The 19,005-nt window shown below is 40.8% G+C and overlaps 1 protein-coding gene across 1 annotated transcript; it reads left to right on the top strand.

Moving 5' to 3' along the window:
* The first annotated feature begins 17,362 nt into the window (after positions 1-17,362).
* DUSP21 (dual specificity phosphatase 21) lies at positions 17,363-17,991 on the top strand. The gene has a single exon (XM_057719090.1). The coding sequence runs from the start codon at positions 17,363-17,365 to the stop codon at positions 17,930-17,932; it is 570 nt and encodes a 189-aa protein (XP_057575073.1). The 3' UTR covers positions 17,933-17,991.
* The last annotated feature ends 1,014 nt before the right edge of the window (positions 17,992-19,005 follow it).

Below are 19,005 nucleotides of genomic sequence, written 5' to 3'. Positions count from 1 at the left end.
TGTAAATTTTATGGAATCAAAAGACAGAAATCGAGTATTCCCAATGAAAATGTAACATCTGACTTGAAAAGTGCTGTAAGTCTAAAATACACCCTAGATTTCAAAGGCTTAGTAAATGTAAGATATCTCAATGATTTCTTACATTAGTTACATGCTAAAATGATAGTGTTTCAGATATATTGAGTTAAAATATATTACTCAAATTAAACAGCCTTTTACTTTTTTAATTTGACTATCAGAAATTTTAAAATAATATATGTAGCTTACATCATATTTTTCTTGGACTGCACTGATCTACAGAGAGGGAGATAAGTTCCAAAATAACCATGTAAAAGGTGAAAGTGGTTTTTTTTTTAATAACAAAACTTATAGAACGAGTTGACAATTTAAACTACATGCATATATTACTTTGTTAGGAAAATATGGAGAGGTGGAAGGAAGGCTCTTGGGCCCTAGATCTCACCAATTTACTTAGGAAGTTACATACTTTGGTTGGTAGCTTCCATCTGATTGCTAAGTTATAGCAGGTACATATTTACTGACATATAAACTGTAAACAACTTTTCAACCCTGGAGGTCTCATCTTCTTTGTCAAGATTTGATATCTGATTTTGCCAAAACATTACATTGGTTTTAATTACAGCTGAATGAGACCCTGGAGATGCTCTCTCATGTTACAGATGAGAAAAACCAAGGCTGAGCTATTTTAAGAATCTGCTCAAGGTCACACAGCTATCTAGTGAAAGAGCTGTGTCACTCTAATGGTTTAAATGGGCTAGGAAAATATGCCTTTATAGATAAAATTGGTTGTAAACTATGTTATTCTAAATCATTATACGTTTAATGATTATACATTTTGGAGAAAAGGAAAATGTTCTCCTTCAATATGAAACCAAGGGCAGTCATCAGTTAGATCTGTTAAACTATAGCTTGCTTAATAAATAATATCCTGTAACCTGCCTTCACTGACTAAGCTTCCTTTCATTGTTTTTGCAAATTGCATACCCTCCCAGCTTCATGTAGTAAAGATAATATATTACAAGCTCCTTAACCACCCTCTATAAATATGTTGTAACGGTGGCTTAAGTTGTTTTTCAGGAACCTGGAGTCAGCTTTCATCCAGTTTGAGCCAGCTGAGACTGGTTGGAACCTCGGACCTTCAAACCGGGCCTGAGGACTTCCCTGGTCCTTAAGAATCCGTCTGCCAGTGCAGGGAACACGGGTTTGATCCCTGGTCCGGGAAGATCCCACATGCCACCGAGCAACTAAGCCCATGCACCACAACTACTGAGCCTGCACTCTAGAGCCCTCGAGCCACAATTACTGCGACTGCGTGCTGCAACTGCTGAAGCCCGTGCACCTAGAGCCTGTGCTCTGCAACAAGAGAAGCCACTGCAGTGAGAAGCCCACGCACCACAACAAAGAGTAGCCCAACAAAGAGAAGTCTGCTCACCACAACTAGAGAAAGCCCGTGCACAGCAACGAAGACCCAATGCAGCCAAAAATAAATGAATAAATATTTTTTAAAAAGAAGGAAAAAAATTAAAAAATGAACAAACAAACAAAAACACAGCAAACTGGGCCCGAGCAAGTGTCTGATGAATGACCTTTTTATGTCAGAGGGCCCAGAACTCCATCCTCAGACCATGCTAACGCCTCCATTTCTGACCATGTATCCTATGAAGAAGCATGTAACTCAGATATGCCTGCTCAGAACACTGATTACGTCACCTTTTTCTTGCCTTAAATCATTTTTCCCCACATCTCAGACCACCTTGCTTCCTTATCCCATAAATACCCTGAGCTCCTCGCCTTTGGGGAAGCAGATCTGAGACTTGTCCTCCCGTCTCCTCATTTGCTGCCTCGTAAATAACCCCTTTCTATGCTGCAAGCCTTTGCATCTCAGCCAAGCGAACCTGGTTTGGTAACAAATACTGTGGATCTCTAGCTCCCACAGTCAAGAAAATACACATTCCAATTTTTTTTTCTATTTCCAAAAGAATTCACTTTCCTTTTTTTTTTTTTAACCTGAATCATCTGGGTGGTAAGAAAGGGGATATTACTTGTTTGTTTCACTCATGTTCCTATGAAAACTAGTTGGGGAAGTAAGAATGTCTTAAGCATTCTGTGGATCAAAAAACCCTACAGAAAGCGGTCTAAGTTAAAAGTCATTTTCTTTGTGAAAATTGTCTTTTATAAATTGAGCACATATTTATGAGTACTTGCCAAGCTCAAGGCACTGTGTTAGATGTTAAGGGAGGTGAAGAAATACTTGTATCCTAAGATCCCTTTCACTCAATTCGTTTGCAATGTAAGTGCCACTAGAAGCCGAACTGTACCTTGCTATGTAGCAATTTTTCATTGCATTATAAGTAGCTTTACATTAAAACTTTCCTATGGAATTGAATAACTAAATCACTTTGAGGTTATAAAGTTTAGATAGGAAATACATGAATACATATCAACATTTTATTCCAATTTCCAACATCATAATTTTAATTGTTTTAATTAGTTAGGAAAATTCTTTTATGAATTTCTCAGATTTTTCTGTCTGGGCCATATTTCATTATAAGCGTTAGCAAGTGAATTGGTTTATTAGCACCAATGTCCTCACTAGATGAAAGACTTTTGTTTTTCCGCTTCGTACCTACTAAGGTCCCTGGTCAAAACTTCCAGTCATGTGGGTTGAGACATTTCTGTTAGTGAATTAGAATAAGCAATGGAGAAGTAGTCTGCATTAGGTAATGGCCAATTTGTGTTAACCAAAGAAAGGAAGAGAGAAGAGAGTGAGGAGGGAGGGGGAGGAAGGAAAGAAGAGAAGGATGAAAAAGAAGTACCACTTACAATTGCTTCAAAACTCATAAAATACCTACAATTCACCATGAAGTATGTGAGTCTTTTATAAAGAAAAGTATAGGGGCTTCCCTGGTGGCACAATGGTTAAGAATCTGCCTGCCAACGCAGGGGACACGGGTTCGATCCCTGCTCCAGGAAGATCCCACATGCCGCAGAGCAACTAAGCCCGTGCGCCACAACTATTGAGCCTGCGCTTTAGAGCCCATGAGCCACAACTATTGAGCCCATGTGCTGCAGCTACTGAAACCCACGCGCCTAGAGCCCGTGCTCCGCAACAAGAGAAGCCACGGCAATGAGGAGCCCGCGCACCACAACAAAAAGTAGCCCCCACTCACCGCAACTAAAGAAAGCCCACACACAGCAAAAAAGACCCAACACAGCCAATAAAATTAATTAATTAATTAATTAATTAAAGAAAATCCCAGGTTGGAGCTATTGGCAAGTTATGAATGGCCTAAAAAAAAAAAAGTATAAACTATAGAAGGACAGAAAAGAGGACACAAACATATGTTCTCTAAAGGAATGATTGTATAGAGACAGAAAGTCCCACCAGATTAATTTATATACATAAATGTTTAAAATACACAAAACTAGTATGGTGATTCCTCAAAAATGAAACATAGAATTACCATATGACCCACTTCTGGGTACATACTCAAAAGAATTAGAAGCAGGGACTCAATAAGATTCTTGCACATCAATGTTCATAGCAGCATTATTCACAATAACCAAAAGGTGGGAATGACCCAAATGTCCATCAACAGATGAACGGATAACAAAAAGTGGTATATACATACAAGGGAATATTATTCAGCCTTAAACATGAATGAAATTCTAATACATGCTACAGTGTGGATGAAACTTGAGGACATTATGCTAAGTGAAATAAGCAAGACACAAAAAGGCAAATGTTGTAGGATTCTGCTTATATGAGATATCTAGAATAAGCAAGTTTATTAAGATAGAAAGCAGAAGAACTACCAGGGGCTAGGGTGGGTGTAATGTGAAGTTATTGCTTAATGGGGACAGAGTTTCAGTTTGGGATTATGAAAAAATCCTGAAGATTGATAGTAATGATGGCTGGCCAACAATGTGAATAAACTTAATGCCACTGAATTGCACATTTTAAAATGGTTAAAATGGTAAATTTTGTTATGTATACTTTCATCACAATAATAAATTAATTAATATATGAATATATAAAACATCTAAAAATGCACAAGATAAAATGTAAATTGCTTATGGATACACACACACACATTACATACACTTTAAGATAATAATTCATGGCCTATGTTTCACCTTAGATCTTCTTAAATATTCCCTCTGTCAATGAAAAATTTATCAGTCAATCTGAAACAGAAATGGAAAATTTTATTCGAGCCAAATTTGAGGATTATAACCCAGGAAGAGCACCTCAGAAAGCTCTGAGAACTGTTCTGCCCATTAGAAGTCAAGGCACAAAAAAAAACAAAAAAAAACAAAAACAAAACAAAAGCTGGGCTTCCTAGGTGGCGCAATGGTTAAGAATCTGCCTGCCAATGCAGAGGTCACGGGTTCGATCCCAGCTCCAGGAAGATCCCACATGCCACGGAGCAACTAAGCCCGTGTGCCAAAAAAAAAAAAAAAAAAGAAGTCAAGGCACAGGGACTTCCCTGGTGGCTTAGTGGTTGGGAATCTGCCTGCCAATGCAGGGGACACGGGTTCGATATCTGGTCAGGGAAGATCCCACATGCCGCGGAGCAGCTAAGCCTGTGTGCCACAACTACTGACCCTGTGCTCTAGAGTCCGTGAGCCACAACTACTGAACCCACATACCACACCTACTGAAGCCTGTGCACCTAGAGCCCGTGCTCCACAACAAGAGAAGCCACTGCAATGAGAAGCCTGAGCAACGCAGCGAAGAGTAGCCCCCGCTCATCACAACTAGGGGAAGCCTGTGTGCAGCAACAAAGACCCAATGCAGCCAAAATAATAATAAGAAAAGAAAAGAAGTCAAGGCATAGTTATATAAGTTTTTTGAGACAGAGGGCTGCACATCAAATGATGTATTATTGACAGTTTACATAATCATGATGGGTCATGTGATCCTTTACAAGATTAAGAAGGAATATTATCTTTTAAGGAGTTGTCTTGTTGATGGTAGGAGAATGTTGCTGTTTATGGTTGAGCAGGTATTCCTGTCCATGGGGAAGGTTTGGTCAATGCATAATGCAGATACGCAATGCACAGTGCAGGGAGAGAAGAGGCCAAAAGGCAGAGAAGAATTCTTTTATGTTCAGATTTTTCTTGGCTTGCCATAAAATATGGATTTTATTTCACATCTCCAATTTTGGTAAAAAATTCTGTGTGTGTGTAAGTGTCCAGCAAAGATCTAAAAGAAAACATCTTAACAGTTACCTCTGAGTAAGCAAATGGGATTGGTGGGGGGAGCTACTGAGAGAATTTCAAGGATCACAAGTCCAGGTTGTCTCCTGTGTTTCTGGCCATCTGACTATAAATCAGAGGTTCCCACCACCCCCCGGGTTCAACTAATTTGCTAGAGCGGCTCACAGAAATCAGAGAAGCATTTTATAATTACTTAAGCATTTTATAATTACTTTATTATGAGTTTATTATAAAAGGATATAACTCAGGAGCAACCAGATGGAAGAGATGCATAGGGCAAGGTGTAGGGAAAGGATGAGGAGTTTCCATGCCCTCTCTGAGCTCACCACTATCCCTAAATCTCCATGTGTTCCCAACCTGGAAACTCATCCTTTTGGATTTTTATGGAGGCTTCATTACATAAGCATAGCTGATTAAATCATTGACCATCAGTGATTAGTTCCACCTCCAACCCCTCTCCCCTCCCCAGAGGTGATGGTGGGAGGCTGAAAATTACAACCTTCTAATCTTGAGGTTGGTTCCCTTGGCAACCAACCCCCCTTCTTAGGTTACCTAGGGGCTTTCCCAAAGCCAACGCATTAACATAAACTCAGGTGTGCTTATATGAATAACAAAAGCCACCATTACATCTTTATCATTCTTGTTATTTAGGAAATTCCAAGGATTTTAAGAGCTCACTGCCAGAAACAGGGATAAAGACCAAATATATGTTTCTTATTGTCAATCACACCGTCACAGTATTTTGAGATTTTCCATAATAAAAAGCTTTTTTAAGGAAAAAAAATCTAAATATAAAAAACAAAACTATGAAATACTGGAAGTAAATAAAAGAGAACATTTGTTTAAATCTTGGTGTTGGAAAGTCTTCCCAAGGAAAACAAAAACCCAGAAGTTTCAAAAAGGAAAAGATTCACAGATTAAACAACATAACAATATTAAGTTTAGATATGGCAAAATCCCCTAAAAACAAAACTGAAAAACAGGAACAAAAGATTAGGAGAAAATATGCTTAACATATACAGCAGACAAAAAACTAAAACCCCTATTATTTTAAGAGTTCCTATAGATTGTCAATAAAAGACTAGAAAAAATGTACAAGGGATATTAACTAGTAAATAAGGATAATAAAATGGCAAAGAAAAAACAAAGTTTGTTTCCCTTTGTTTTAAATTCCCTATGTCCGGTGACAAGGATGCTTTCTATCCTCCTGGTACAGAAAGGATATTTTTTACATGAGAGACTTATCTCCTGCTTTGTGGGGGACAAAAGAGTGTCAGAGTGTTCTTGTACCAGCTCTTTCTCAAGGACCTTTAATTCAGAATAATCAATATGCCAAAATAGCATATTTGGGGTGAAATATTATGAACCTCTACACGTCTCAAACATCAATCAGGGTGGTAATGGTTAAGTAATATATGATGCAACCATACTACGGAATACCACACAGCCTTCAAAAAGTGTGAATGAAAAATGTTGCCTGTCATATCAGTAAACAAAGGATGTTGTAGCCATCAAGCCATCACATTTCAGCCACCAGCACCCTTTCCCATGGTGAGCCCTGAGGGAACTCAGGATGGAGGCAGGATGCCCGCCATTGAGCAGTCAGCCACTGCATCCACCCCTCAATGGTACACCCCGAGGAGACTCAGGATGGGAAAACACAGGGTACTGGCCCCAGATAGCTGAGGTACATATCAAAAGAATGATTTCAATGAGTCCAGACATTTGCATCTTCCCATACATAGAATAGAAAAGCACTAAATTAGTTAACATGAGATGTCTGATTTTCTTTATTTAACAGTAATCTTTTGATATCCCAACTACCTGGTTTTTGTTACAAAACTCCTATATATCCTGACTCCTCCTGTAACAGGGAAGAGCTAAATCAGACTCCATGTTGGATTTGTTTCTTTGACTTTAACCTTTGCTTTTTGTTGCTTTTGTTATTATAATCACACATAATGGCTTGCCTCAGAGAACCCTGCCCACCAGTGAATGGCTGCAGAAAAGAAACTAACGCAACTGCTCCCTGAGGCTAGTCATTCCCGGAGATGTGTGGCAAGACTGATGGCCCTTTTACTTTACTTCCTCACCACCTCTCTCCCTCTGATTCTATAAAACAAACTGGCATCCAGAACCCACTAAGATGGTTTTTTGGAGACACTAGTCTGCCATCTTCTCGGTCTGCCAGCTTTCTGAATAAAGTTGTATTCCTTGCCTCAACACCTCATCTCTGATTCATTGGCCTGTTGTGTGGAGAGCTGAGCGACCTTGGATTCAGTAACACTCCCTCACCTCTTTGGAACTATCTGAGAAGCTGTCTCTCAGGCTTGAAGTCCTCAGAAATCTGCTGAATGAAACATAATTTTCAACTTTTAGGTTGTGCATTTTTTTTCAGTTGACAAAAGAATAAGGTTAACAACAACAAAAATATATCCAAGGTATATTGTCAAGTGAAAAAACTTGAGGACTAATATATATAGTGTAATTATTTAAATAAGGTACTCCTTAATTTCCCCAGCATTACTATATTACTCATCCTTAAACAAAGAAATCTCTGCTACTACAACTTATCCTGAAGAACCCTGGAGGATGCTCCAAAACAACTCATCCTGGAGCATGCTGCATTGAATTACCCACATGAGAAACATCTTTCTCAGAAATCAATACCTGAAAATTGAAGTTTACTGGCAAGACTTCTGACTTGAAGTATTTTTGTTTTCTCTGAACACACCATCTCAATTCATATATCTGTATTTCTTGCCCAACATTCCCACAAGCCTATTGATGTATTATTTCATCTGTTCTGGAAGATGACTGCCTTAATCTTTGCATAACCAGAGCAATTTCAGGTGTGACGCAAGGTCTTTGTTTTACCATAGACCATCTTGAACAGTGTGTGTGTATGTGTGTGTGTGGTGTGTAAATGCCCAGTAAAAGATCTGAAAGGAAACTCATATTGAAACTGAGCAAGTGGGTCCCTCTGGGTACTCCATTTGTCGTTTGTAGAAAATAGGCTCCATTCAGCCTCCATGACCTTCCCTGAGTTCCAAAGGACAGATTCAAAAATTTGCTAATCAGGGAAGGGAAGGAATGCAGAAACAAAGGAGGAGCAGTCAAGAAACAATAGTGCAGCAATTAAAGCAGGGTCCTGGTTCCTGCTCAAGGAATATGCATAACAATATCTTTGAGTTCTTCTGCAGGGACTAAGGCCCCCAGTCATGTGGAGGATGGAAATTTCAGGCTGAGCACAAGACTCCTGGAACACCACCCTGTTACCTCAACCCCAACCAATCAGAAGAAAGTCGCACACCCTGCAGCCCTCCCCCTAAAGTTTGCTTATAAAAACTTCTACCCCTAAACCATCAGGAAGTTTGAGGTTTTTGAGCACAAGGCACCCATTCTCCTTGCTTGGCCCTGCAATAAACCTTTCTCTGTTCCAAACTCCCACGTTTAGTTATTTGGCTTCACTGTGCATCAGGCACATGAACTTGTGTTCGCTAAGAATATTATCCTCAGCAGTTACCTCTGAGTAAAGGAATAGGTTTGGTGAGTGAATGAAAGGGAGAATTCCACTTTTTACTCTATAAACTTCTATATTATTAGATTTAAAATAAAATAAGCCTGGATTTATATAAATAAATATAATACATATAATATTTTATAATGTGTTTACAATTTCAAGACCATTTAAATCAACCAAATAATTTGCCTAAGGTTTTCAGTAGGATCCAGACTCTGCTACTGAAAACCTCAGGCAAGTTTTCCTCTCAAAAGCCTTTGTTCTACTCATGGACACCTCTACAGGATTATCTATGTTACTTTATTTTTTTAATATTTATTTATTTATTTATTTATTTCACTGCATCGAGTCTTAGTTGCAGCATGCAGGATCTTTGTTGCAGCATGTGGGATCTTTCGTTGCAGCGCACAGGCTCTTCATTTTGCCACACAGGCTTCTTCCTAGTTGTGGCACATGCACTTGAGAGTGCATGGGCTCAGTAGTTGTGGCACGAGGGCTCTCTAGTTGTAGCATGTGGGCTCTTAGTTCCCCAGCGAGGGATTGAACACACATCCCCTGCATTGGAAGGTGGATTCTTAACCACTGGACCACCAGCAAAGTCCCTATCTATTTTACTTCAAATGAATGCTGTGAGTGACAGAAAATTCTGACTCAAAATGGTCTTCAGGCTGTTGGCTTTGCTCTCAGGCTGCTTCCCCACCTGGCTGCAAGATGGCTGCCGAGATCTGGGTATGACACCCAGAAATGACTTACCTTGAGAAAGAAAAACTGTCTCTAGTACTATTGTCTCTTCCTTAGGAGCCAGGAAACCTTTCTAGTTGGCTTCTGCTAATGATAGGGATAGACTAGGATAGTTACACAGGTAGTTTTAGAAATTGCACTAGGGGATTATAGATAGAGAGGGAAACTTAGGGAACTTTGGGAGACCAGTATAAGTTAATGATCACTCAAGAAAGGTATCGGAACATCATGGAATGAAGCAGGCTTGCTTAACGAGAAAACCATCAATAAAATCATGAGGTATGCCCCAGACCATTAAGTGAAAAAATGAGGCCTGCATCCTGCTTGTCAAGTCCAGCAAGATAATGATTCTTAGAACCAAGGACAGGAATATAAGGGAAAGGTGACATTCCAAAGTAGGAGACCCTCATTGTACTGAAACCTGAGATGATTTAACATATTTTAGTATATGTTACCACCCTTCTGCTGATTTCAGTAAGTGCCATGACAGTCCTAGTTTGACTTTACAGGGTCAAACACTCTCCTGCCCAGTGCAAAGGAGGAGCTGGTGATATAAGCTTGATGTCTACTCAAAGAATGAGGAAGAAGGTGGTCTTCTCCCCCTCCCCCACTTTCCTTTGACTATAAAAATGTAGTCTGCTTAATTCTCAGGGCAGAGTCCCCTTGCCTGCCTGCTTGTATCCCTCGCAAGTGTCCTATATTAATAAATCTACTTCTTGCCTATCACTTTTCTCCTTGCTGAATTCCCTCTGTGCTGAGACATAAAGAAACTGGGCCTCTGTAGGTTCAGACACAGGTGAGTGATTCTAATTAAAAGACCATGGGTTCAAGTCCCAATCTGGGTTTTGGCTGGGTTCAAGTCCTGGCCTGTCGGTTCAAGTCCCAGACTGAAGTGCATGGTTTCACTAGCATATCATTCGCCAGAATTTGGTAAGTTGTCCATCCCTAAACCAGACATTGACAAGAGGAATGGATTTGCATGACTGGCTTAGAATGATTGGAATCCACTCCAGGCTCACCTTGCCACTCTAGAAACTGGGAATGGGGGCAGTTTCCCTTGAAGCATATGGTTGTGTAGAGAGGGGCAGGTACCTGAACATCACGGCTCTTGTTGAGGAGTAGACGGGAAGGAATGCATGCAGGATAGGAGCCCCACATGGTGAATGTTCGTCTTGGAGCCTATCAATCTCATCCTCTTCTAAACTGGACTCCTTATTCATCTTTCAGGTGGAATCTGATCTTCCTCATGCATTTCCTACTTCAGGGAACCATCTCTTTGGCTGCTCAGCTGCCCAAGTCAGAGGTGATCACGGCATTCCTCCTTTCCCCCTCCCTTCCTAATCTGTGAGAAAATCTTGTCAATTATACCTTCTAAATCACTCGATTTTGTCTCTTTTTCATCATGCAGCTGCTACTTTTTTGTCCCATTCCATATTTTCTCTCACCAAAACTCTTTTATTAGTCTCTATTTAAAAGATATAGGGCTTCCTAGGTGGCGCAGTGGTTAAGAATCCGCCTGCCAATGCAGAGGTCATGGGTTCGATCCCAGCTCCAGGAAGATCCCACATGCCGTGGAGCAACTAAGCCCATGTGCCAAAAAAAAAAAAAAAAAAAAAAAAAAAAAACAAAAACAAAATAAAAGATATAAAATTTCAAATTATAAAAGTATTACATATATATTATATATATGTTTGGTATATCCCGAAAATAAGAAGCATCTGCAATAACACTGTTCAGAGATAATGATTATGGACATTTTTGTATATATTCTTCTTTGCTTTTTTCTATTCGTGAATCCATATATATATAAATAAAAACATTACTTAGTTTTGTTGAGATTAAACTGTTTTATAGTATTTTCTGTTAACAAAATAATATGAAATTTCTCCATGACAATAAATATTCTTCTAGGTAGTCATTTTAAGAGCTGCATTATATTTTACCTTGCCAAGATTTCATAATCTAGTTACACAAGCCCTTATTCCTAGATTAGGTTTTCTCCAGTTTTTTATATTGTAAATAATACTTACAATAAACATATTGGTAGGTAAATCTCTGCACACATTTGTGAGGATTTCCTTAGAATGAATAAATAAACTACCAGCAGGGAAATTGCTAGTCCAAAGCACACATGCATTTTTCCCCATTCATTTTTATTACGAAATACTTCAAGCAATCCTAAAGTCTGCTGGATGTGATAATATATACCTGGGTACCCAACATCCAGTTTGTCAGACCTTAGCGTTTTGTCATGTTTGCTTCAGATCTATTTTCTTAAGTAAATAAAATATTAAGACCTATTGAAACACCCTATCTCACGCACCCAGATCGAATTCTTTCCCTGGAGGAATCACTATCCTCAGTTTGATATTTCTCAGTCGCATGTGGGTTTTTAACATCCGTATATATGCATATATATATATGTGTGTATATATATATGCATTTGCATATATATATATGTGTATATATATGCATTTATAGGTATATGCAAGTGTAAACAATGTATGGTACTATTTTACCTGTTTTTAAACTTTACGCTGCACATTTTCTCCTACAACTTGCTCTTTTGGTACAGCAGTACATTTTTGAGGCTTATCCAGGTTTATACAGGTAGCTGTAGTTCATTTGTTTTCATAGCTGTTTGTATGGTATTCATTATATGACTGTGCTGTCAAATTTTCAATCTCTTCTTGATAGACATTTATATTGTCTCCATTGTTTCACTGTTATAAACAGCATCGTAGTAAATATTCTTGTAAATATCTTCTTGTGTTGATGAGCAAGAGTTTCTACCTGGGCTGGAATTGCTGGGGCATAGGCTATGCGCATCTTCAGTTTTATTGGATTAGTCTCCAAACTGGTGGTAACACCTTACCCTGCCACCGGTACTGTGAGGGTTTTCTTTGCTCTACATCCTCACCACTAGTGGTTTCGCCAGTGTTGCTATCCCCCATCTCTGACCCTGGTGATGTAGGAGAGTGCTCATTTCTGTGAATTCTGTCACCATGAAGTATTATCAGTTTTTCACCTTTGCTAATATTTTAGACCAAAAAAAATATATATATCTGTTGATGATGTGTAAATACATTTTGACTCATTTTTTCTAATTATAAAAATAACACAAATTATTTTAGAATATAGACAAGCACAGAAAGAAAAGAATAATTCCCTTTAATCCCACCACTCAAATATAATACCAAATAATATCTGACATTTGTGAAATTCTTGCTCCACATATACCTAGGGCAGTTTTTGATACCTAATATTTCCACAAACAGGATTCACTAATAGGTATTTAATATACATGTGATATATGTGTGTGATATATGTATATATATACACACACACATACATATATGATGAATATACATATGTATATATTGCACCTTTACAAAAAAAGGTACTACTTTTTTATAAACTAGTTTTTTTCACTTAACAAATAAGTCACAATCATTTTCTCATAATATCTGTATTCTGGACTGGAAAGTGTTATTTAAAGAGTTCCACACTCACATCCATCTGTCTCCCTTCACCATCCAGAAACTAAGGACCAGACTGAGCCCAGCAACGAGTCCTAGGAAGCTGGCTTGCTGCTAGCTGTATACAGTGGTGTAACTGACTCAGCCCCACAGGGAAATGGAATTAACATTTGGTACTCAGGGAAGCCAACTCCCACCTCTGCATCAGAGCCTTCTGCTGGGGACTACCAATCCTATCTGTCTATCGGACAATATAACATGCAACTCCTTTTGGCTACTAGCTCTCCTGTGTCCTTATCCCACACTCTTAGGTTTTTTCACCACTACCACCCTTCAATGTAAACATATTACCTACATCCTCAGCCTCTTACCTTCACCATCTGCCCCCCAAAACACCAAACTCTCCAGACACTGACCCACATGAAGTTTGATATTCCATTCTCTTATGTGGCCTGGCCCGTGTGTACACTTGAGGGGGTGAACTATATTTAGATTTGATCCAGCTTCCATGGCAGAAAAGAGTCTGCAATGGGTGTATCATTGCTCACCTAGACTATTGCAATAGCTCTCGCTCCCTCAAGTGTTGCCTTTCTCCCCACTGCACCTTCTGCTCCATAAATCCACCCACATAGCTATAAATGAGCTTCCTAAAAATTAATTCTGTTATGCCATTTCTCTGCATGAAATACTACAGTGTGCCCCCATGGCCTACAGGATGACGTCCAGGTGCCTGTTGCAAGGCCCTCTGTGATCTCTGTTGCCACTCCTATAGCCATCCCACCTATCACTTCTGCCTCACTCTATCTGTTCCAGTAATTCTGAGCTGTTCTCTGCCCTCCCGACACCATTTTACACCCTTGTGCCTTTGCACATACTTCCCTTCTTGTGTTGAATGCCCCCCCGTTCTTGTCTGCTTGGAAAACTCCTATTCATCCTTCAAATTCTTATTCTAAAGATATTCCCAGAAACTCAAAGTACCACCCTACATATTCTTTATTAATTACAAAGAGGAAAAATTACCTTTACAATGTAGAAACCTAGCTAATGCCACCTTAACCAGGTGGTCAAATTTATCATCCTCAATGGGACAGACATCATAGGCCCCCAATGAATGACACAATCTGGTACTATTCTTGCCAAAAACAGTTCCCTTGAATCTAATCCTGAAGGAACGATCAAACACTTCCAAATGGAAAGATGATGTTCTGCAAAACTGGCCTGAACTCTTCAAAAATGTCAGTGGCCAGGAAAGCCCAAAGGAAAACAAAAAGCTCAGAAACGGTTCCAAATTAAAAGATGCTCAAGAAGCGTGACAACTAAATGCAATGTGTGATCCTTGATTCCAGCCTGGATCAAAGGGAAAAAAACAGCTACAAATAACATTATTGGGAAGACTGATGAATTTTGAATATGGGTTATATATTAGGTAATAATGTTGGGTCAATGTTAAATTTCCTGAGTGTGGTCATTGTATTGTGGTTATGGAGGAGAGTGTCCTTGTTCTTAGGATGTGCTGAAATGGCTAAAGTGTTGCTATATCTGCAGTTAGCAATGGCTCAGCAAAAAGAAATAAGTGAATAGACAAATATGTGTTTGTATATCTAAATAGAGAGAAAAAGGAGATGTGATGGTGAAGTGTTAACAATAGAGAAATTATAGGTGAAGGGTCAACAGGGGCTCATTATTCTCTTCTTCACCTTTGCCATAGGTTTGAAATTTTTCAAAACAAAAACTTGGACAAAACAAACAATAAATAATAAAAACAAGCAAATGAACAAAAAGCTTTGTTCCAGGTCATGTTTTCTGTGAAGCCTTTCATGACATCCCTCTCCCAATCCGCCCCCCCCCCACACACACCCCCGCCCTTGACTGCCCCAGTCCCCAAGCACACACACACATAAAACACCCTCTCTTCTGGACTCTTTCATGATTATGTATCTCTCTGACTAAACTATAAGCTCTTTGATATCTGGGCCTGTGTGTGTTGTACTGGATCTACACAATGCTAGAACTTGACCTGACACTGAATGCATGCTCAGCTGATGCTTTTCTTTTTTTTTGTTTTTTATTTTTTTTATGTTTTTATTGTTTTGGGGGTTTTTTGTTTGTTTTGGGGTTTTTTTTGGCTGCTTTGGGTCTTGGTTGCTGCACACTGGCTTTCTCTAGTTTCTCTAGTTTCTCTAGCAGTGCATGGGCTTCTCATTGCGGTGACTTCTCTTGTTGCAGAGCATGGGCTATAGGCGGTGTGGGCTTCAGTAGTTGTGGAACGCGGGCTCTAGAGTGCAGGCTCAGTAGCTGTGGCGCATGGGCTTAGCTGTTCCACAGCATGTGGGATCTTCCTGGACCAGGATCAAACCCATGTCCCCTGCATGGGCAGGTGGATTCTTAACCACTGCGCCACCAGGGAAGTCCCGATGCTTTTTTTTTAAATTAATCAAGCTGATTCTTGAGGCTTGGAAAGGGTTCAGTAAGCAGGTAGGAGCGAGAATGTTTTCTCAAGCAAGTGGAATGGCATGAGCAAAGATAAGGAAGCAGGAATGTATATGTTGCAATTACCTAGAACATTTGATTTCTTTGGTCAGAACTGAAGATTTACATTAGTGAAAATGCCTAGCACACAATAGATTCTTAATAAAAATTTGGTGAGTAAATGAATGAATGAGATTGGAAAGGCAGGCTTAGATCAGAAAGAAAAGGGCCTTGACTACTGAATTGAGAAATCTGAGTGTTAACTAGTTCTTGACACCCAGGGTCTCTTCCCAGTGGCAGGAAGAGAGTGTGTTCTTCAGCAAGTCCCTTGTACATGTTTCCCCCTAGATAATAAGGAAAAGTAGAGATAAGTGGAAGTCTGAAAGTGACCAATTTCCAAACTCAGGAGGAAGAAACATCATCTCCTCATTCACCCAGGGGAAGTTCTTCAGTGGAGTTTTAAGACATCCAACATCCCTCAGATGAAAGGGCATCACAGAACATTGGCTGTAAAAATAAATACATGAATCTAATATGAGCCATGCTTGTCTTTGAGAATAGCGTATAGAATTATTTTGGTTAATTTTACTGTATATATATGTGTGTGTGTGTGTGTGTGTATTTATATACACACATATATATGTATATATCTGGCCATGCCATGTAGCTTGTGGGATCTTAGTTCCCCAACAAAGGACTGAACTTGGGGCCACTGCAGTGAAAGTGCTGAGTTAACCACTGGACTGCCAGGGAAGTCCTTAAGTTTACTATATTTTTAAAGTTTAAGGGGCACACCTTTGCACACAACCCAAAATGATAAGGAGTGATGGGGGAGCAATGAGTCTCTGAGCTGCTCTGTGAAAGAATTTGTTAGTTTTAGATTACAGTTGTTTCAAATCTTTAGTCAAATTCTACATAAATCTTAGCTGAGAGGAAATGCAAATCTCAGGGAGCATTTTAAAAATCCATTTTTGGCCCAGTTATGATGTAGCATCGAGTCATTCCAGAATTTTTAACATTACTGGGAAGAGACCATTGGTGGTGGTCAAAATGACTTGTAGTTTACAAAGCACACGGGCATTCTTTTTGGAGAAAATAGACAAGATAATTTGAGTTGTTGTTTCAGGTAATAAAATACAATCAAGTGATAAATCATTTGGGCTGTATGCACAAATGGACAGTGACACAGCTAAATTAGTCACAACTGTTCACCACAGGCCAACTTCATGATAGATAAAGGGCTATATATCATCAATGTTCCCTTATAAACAGTCCTGATGTGTCTGTGAGCAGGAACATAATTCTATGGCTACAATCAACAAAGAAATATCAGGCCAGCTCACCAAGCCCAGCCAAACCCCTATCTTGCTGCAGTTTTATAGAGATTAGCATATCACATGAGCCAAATGCTGTGCCCCAATGTAAAATATGATGCTGTTACTTTTAGAAAAAGTGTAAGCCCTGTTCTTCAACACCAATAAAATAGAAACATTCATAGATTCAGTGTTCAGTGTGGTCCAATAATTGAAGCATAAAATAGATATCTGGTAACAGAACGTTTGAAAACATCAAGACAGATAAGAATGCGGCTCAGAAAATAAATGACTATGCAGAAAGATAAAAAGAAGAGAGATCTGGGGTTTCTCTGAAGACCCAGCTCTGCGGCCAAGTCCTCCCTGTAGCAACCTGCCATTGCCATGGAAACCAGTGGGAAGGGCACTGGGGGATTGTGACGCCTGCGCAGGGCGGCTGGGGGTGGGAGGGGCGGGGGTGGAAAGGGGGTGGTGACCAGTGACCGGCGTACTGGCCCCAGACCCTCTCCAGAAACTTCACGGAGCTGCTGCTTCCTGAACTCGCTCCCGGTGCCCTGAACCAGCTTGGAGAGACTGCTGTCCCGCCGCCTTGAATGGCAACATCCCCGAGTCCCCTTCCGGCGCAGGCTGTCCAGCAGCCCTCTATCCATGGCCTCTCCCAGATAACAAGCAGTCTCTACATCAGCAATGCCGTGGCAGCCAACAACAAACTCATGCTGTCTACCAACCACATCACCACAGTCATCAATGCGTCGGTGGAGGTGAACACCACTTTCTTCGAAGACATCCAGTACGTACAGGTGCCGGTGGCGGATGTTCCCACCTCGCGCCTCTGTGACTTTTTTGACCCTATTGCAGATCACATCCACAGCGTGGAAATGAAGCAAGGCCGAACGCTACTGCACTGCGCTGCCGGGGTGAGCCGCTCTGCCTCTCTCTGCCTTGCCTACCTCATGAAGTACCGCTCCATGTCGCTCCTGGACGCCCACACGTGGACCAAGTCGTGCCGCCCCATCATCCGGCCCAACAACGGCTTTTGGGAACAGCTTATCAATTATGAATTCAAGCTGTTTAATAAGAACACCGTTCACATGGTCGATTCCCCGGTGGGTATGATTCCAGACATCTACGAGAAAGAGGTCCGTTTGATGATGGCGATGTGAGCCCTCCCGGCCAGCCCCTGACATCTGCTGCCAATCCTACACCAACATTGAACTGAACGTTGAACTTGTGTTGGTAAAGAAACTAGAAACCACATTTTAGAAGGGCAAGCCAAAAGGGGGGAGCAGGGAGGAGGGTGTTTTTAGCTTAGTATGCCTTATCTTTAAAGAATAACATTCATTAAAAGTAAAATGGTGACAATGTTTCTTTTCCGGTGAGCGGCAGGGCATGGCTGCTGGGGCCTGGCCAGAGGGGAGGGTGGGGAAGGTGGGGTCCAGCTCAGATGGACCTGCACCCTGGGACCTGCCGGAGCTGACTAACCCAGGGGTGAGTTCCCGCCCCCCCACCCCCACCCCGCGTGACCCTCCCCTCTCCTCCACCCGCCCCATTCCGGCCTGGTTCTTCCCCATCCAAAACCAGAGATTTAGACATTGTGGTAACCCCTGTGTCCTTCTTACAGTAAGTGTCAACCTACTGGATAACTGGCCTTCTTGCGGTTCTCTGGGAGTCCTGGGGGAGCCTCAGGCCCCCCCGCCCCCACCTTCAACCACCGGGACCCAACCCTGGTTTTCTAGATTAGATTTACATATAAAAGAGTTTTCAAAGAAACCATTCCACTATATAAAGATTAAAAATGTTTTTTTTTTCCAGTGCTCTCAAGGTCTTGAGGTGCCCCCAGCAACCTCCACCAGCCTTTGTGAAAAAGGAACATGAATCCCCTTCTCCAGAGCACTTGCTAAGAGGGAGAGCCCGCCTGACACAAGGCTTCCATTGCTCTCATGGGCCTTGGTGTTGTAGGCTGGTGCTGCTGGCCAGGACTCAGCTCTGTCACCTCCTCCCATTGTGACCAGGGCCTCTCAGAGCGTCCATTTCCTCACCTGTCAAAGCAGTGGCAGCCTGTCTCTCCCAGGGTTGCTGTGAGGATCAGATTCCTTGGCATGGGACCTAGCAGGCGAATGGTTTGCTGCTTAGAGGAAAGGGCTGCTTTTGTAATTAAGGATACTCTTTGGCCCTACTGGTTGGGGGTCAGCACATCCATCCCCACAACACCCTTTCCTGCATCTGTGCACAGCCC

This window comes from Hippopotamus amphibius, chromosome X, assembly GCF_030028045.1.
Source record: "Hippopotamus amphibius kiboko isolate mHipAmp2 chromosome X, mHipAmp2.hap2, whole genome shotgun sequence".
In the NCBI taxonomy this organism is placed as follows: Eukaryota; Metazoa; Chordata; class Mammalia; order Artiodactyla; family Hippopotamidae; genus Hippopotamus; species Hippopotamus amphibius.
The sequence above is the reverse complement of the archived record's forward strand: the minus strand, read 5'-3'. Positions and strand labels throughout refer to the sequence as shown.

Bases quoted from the DNA above. Each gene is read 5' to 3' on its own strand.
- DUSP21 (XM_057719090.1), top strand. From the start codon at position 17,363: ATGGCAACATCCCCGAGTCCCCTTCCGGCGCAGGCTGTCCAGCAGCCC.